This window comes from Pistacia vera, unplaced genomic scaffold (genome assembly GCF_008641045.1).
Source record: "Pistacia vera cultivar Batoury unplaced genomic scaffold, PisVer_v2 Contig664, whole genome shotgun sequence".
NCBI lineage: Eukaryota > Viridiplantae > Streptophyta > Magnoliopsida > Sapindales > Anacardiaceae > Pistacia > Pistacia vera.
This window is the reverse complement of record NW_022196517.1, coordinates 544,544-547,795: the sequence shown is the minus strand read 5'-3', so window position 1 is coordinate 547,795 and position 3,252 is coordinate 544,544. Positions and strand designations below refer to the sequence as shown.

The 3,252-nt window shown below is 35.8% G+C and overlaps 1 protein-coding gene across 1 annotated transcript; it reads right to left on the bottom strand.

Annotated features, from left to right (window-relative positions):
- Positions 1-1,861: 1,861 nt before the first annotated feature.
- Positions 1,862-2,422, bottom strand: LOC116112596 (secreted RxLR effector protein 161-like). The gene is made up of 2 exons (XM_031398714.1): positions 2,337-2,422; positions 1,862-2,231 (listed from the first exon to the last, which is right to left on the bottom strand). Exons 1-2 carry the CDS (start codon positions 2,420-2,422, stop codon positions 1,862-1,864), a joined length of 456 nt encoding a protein of 151 aa, XP_031254574.1.
- Positions 2,423-3,252: the final 830 nt, after the last annotated feature.

The following is a 3,252-nucleotide window of genomic DNA, read 5'->3' as shown; positions in this document are numbered from 1 at the left end:
TAACAAAAACATAACTTTAATAATTTTGGACATTCCTATCCCCAATTAATGATCAATTCTCCCTTCGGGATTTTTGAAGAAATCTGCAACATCCAAATGTGTTATATCATCAGGTCCATGATCAAAATTATCATCTTAATAAGCAAAATTTGCTTCTCTATTTTCATTTTGGTAGGCAAAATTTGCTTTCGTATTTGTCTCTTTTTCTTTCAACGATGCTTGATAAAGTTCAACAAGATGTTTAGGCGTACGACAGGTACGTGACCAATGTCCTTTCATGCCACATCGATAGCACAAATTTTCTGTATTCTTCGAATTTTTATATTGTCCACTTTTGCCCTTTTCCTTTTTCTCTTCATTATTATTCCACTTCCGGTGGCTTTTATAATTAAAAGAGTTATAGTTATAACCACTACGGTTGTGATTATTACGACTTTGACCACGTCCATGACCACGACCACAACCATGGCCATGACCTCACCCACGCCCATGATTATTAGATTTTGTCACATTCACTTTAAGGAATGGAGTAGATACTGTTGGGCAAGCTTCATGATTTTTCATTAATAGCTCATTATTTTGTTTAGCCATAAAAAGACAAAAAATTATTTCAGAATATTTTTGAAAACCTTTTCTCTATATTCTTGCTGCAAGAGCACATTTGATGCATGAAAAGTAGAGAATGTTTTCTCTAACATATCTTCATCAGTAATATTTACTCCGCACAATTTCAATTGAGAACTAATTCTAAATACTGCAAAGTTATATTCAATTACTGATTTAAAATCTTATAAATGTAAATGCATCCAATCATAACGAGCTCTAGGAAGAATCACAATTTTTTTGTGGTCATACCTTTCCTTCAAATTTTCCCAAAGAGTAAGTGGATCTTTTACTGTAAGGTATTCAGTTTTCAATCCTTCATGGAGATGATGTCAAAGGAAAATTATGGCTTTAGCCTTATCTTGATTGGATGATTCATTTCCTTCTTTGATGGTGTCACCAAGACTGTTAGAACTCTAGGGTTTACTACCTAATATTAATTGAACATATCAGTAATCAATTTAGAACCAGTAAATAGAGCTATGAACAAATGAAGAGAAAATCAACCAAGAACACACAAGACACAACAATTATAGTGGTTCGGCTTTGCAGCCTACATCCGCTCTCCAAGGCTCATAGTAGGGTATTCTTATTAATAACCAACACAGTACAGAGTAATGATCAAAGCAGAGAAGAAAAGTTTACAAAGGAAAGAACACAACCAATCCAACAACACTAGGTTTTCTCCAATATGAGATCTGCATATCTTTTTCATCAATCAGGGTTAAATACACGTGCACACTTCCTTGATCAACCTCCACCTGTCTTTGATTTCTCCATAACCGTAAGATGAGTAACAATCGAGAAGGTTCCTTGGAGTCTGACATTTTGTTGAGATAAAGGGCGAGAGGAGATGCAAATGAGAGAAGTGTGATATGCGAAATGCATAAAGCATTAAACCATTATTAACCCAAAACACTGTCGCATCTCTATTTGACCATTTAAAGAAGAGTTGACTTCCACCAGGGCAATTAAGAAGTCATATCATCACAATTCTCCACCTTGGCTTCTTGATTTGACACCCCATGTGGCCTTGGAATGCATATGTTCACTCTTAAACTTGAAGAAGGCTCATACGGAGCCTATGTTTCTCAATTGGAATTGGTTTAGTGAACATATCAGCAGGGTTATGTGAACCATCAATTTTTTCAATCTCGATTTCTCCTTTTTCAATCATTTCCCTAATGAAATGAAGGCGAACATCTATGTGTTTGGTTCTTTCATGGAACACTTGGTTTTTATAGAGATGGATTGCACTCTAGCTATCACTGTTTATCTTCACTGTTTGTTGCTCAATACCCAACTCATTTACAAGACCTTTCAACCAGGTAGCTTCCTTTGCTACCTCTGTCAATACCACATACTCTGACTCTGTTGAGGACAGGGTAACCATATGTTGTAGTTTGGATTTAGAACTAACAGTATTTCCCCACAAAGTAAATACAAAACCAAAGGTTGACTTCCTCCTATCCATATCCCCTGCATAATCTGCATCAGCAAAACCCTCAATACAATTATTATAACTTTGATTTCGCTTAAACACAATGCCCACTGATTTGGTTCCATTCAAGTATCTCATAATCCATTTTAGAGCCATCCAGTGAGACTTTCCTGGATTGCTCATAAACCTGCTTACCAAACTTACAACAAAACCCAAGTTTGGTCTTGAACACACCATCAGGTACATTAAGCTTTCTAGTGCACTTGCATAAGGAATTTATGCCATCTCCAACTTCTCTTTTTCAGTCTGTGGACTCTGCTCATGTGAAAGCTTCAGATGGGCTCCAAGAGGAGTTTGAACAGTCTTTGCATCTTGCATGTTGAATTTTTGTAGGATTTACAGCATAGTATTTGTTGTACTAACTTCAGGCTTCCAGAAGTTCTAATTCTGATAATAGAAACACCAAGAATTTTCTAAGCCTGTGTCCCAGCTCCTTCATTTCAATCTTGGTGTTCAGTAACTTCTTCAATCAACACAGCTCAGTTTTATCATGGCATGCCACAAGCATATCATCTACATACAACACTAAAAAAATTTGAGTTAGTTTAGAGATTCTTTTAAAATAAAAACAGCTACCAAAATTACATCTGTTAAACCCATTTCTATCATAAAAGAATCAAATTTCTTATACCACTGTTGTGGTGACTGCGTCCAACCATATAATGATTTTTTAACAGACAAACTTTACCTGTAGCACTGTTCTATCCTTCAAGTTGTTCCATTAAGATGCTTTCTTCCGAATCCCCATGCAAGAAAGTTGTCTTCACATCGAGTTGTTCTAATTCCAGGTTGAATTGAACTACAAGAAAGAGCAGTACCCTGATGGATGTATGTTTGACCACTCGAGAAAAAATTTCATTATAATCAACCCCCTTTACTTGTGTAAATCCTTTTGCAACTAACATAGCTTTGTACCTAGGTGCTTCCTTAGATGTTAATCCTGGTTTTCTTTTGAAAATCCATTTGCATTTGACCAATCTACAATCTTTTGGTTTATTAACCAAAATCCATGTTTTATTCTTCATTAGAGAATCAAATTCTTCTTCAATGGCTCTCTTCCATTATAATTGTTCAGGTCCTGAAACTACTTCTTGGAAGGTCTTAGGTTCATCATTCATCTCTTCTTCCACCTGAAGTGCATAAGCAAC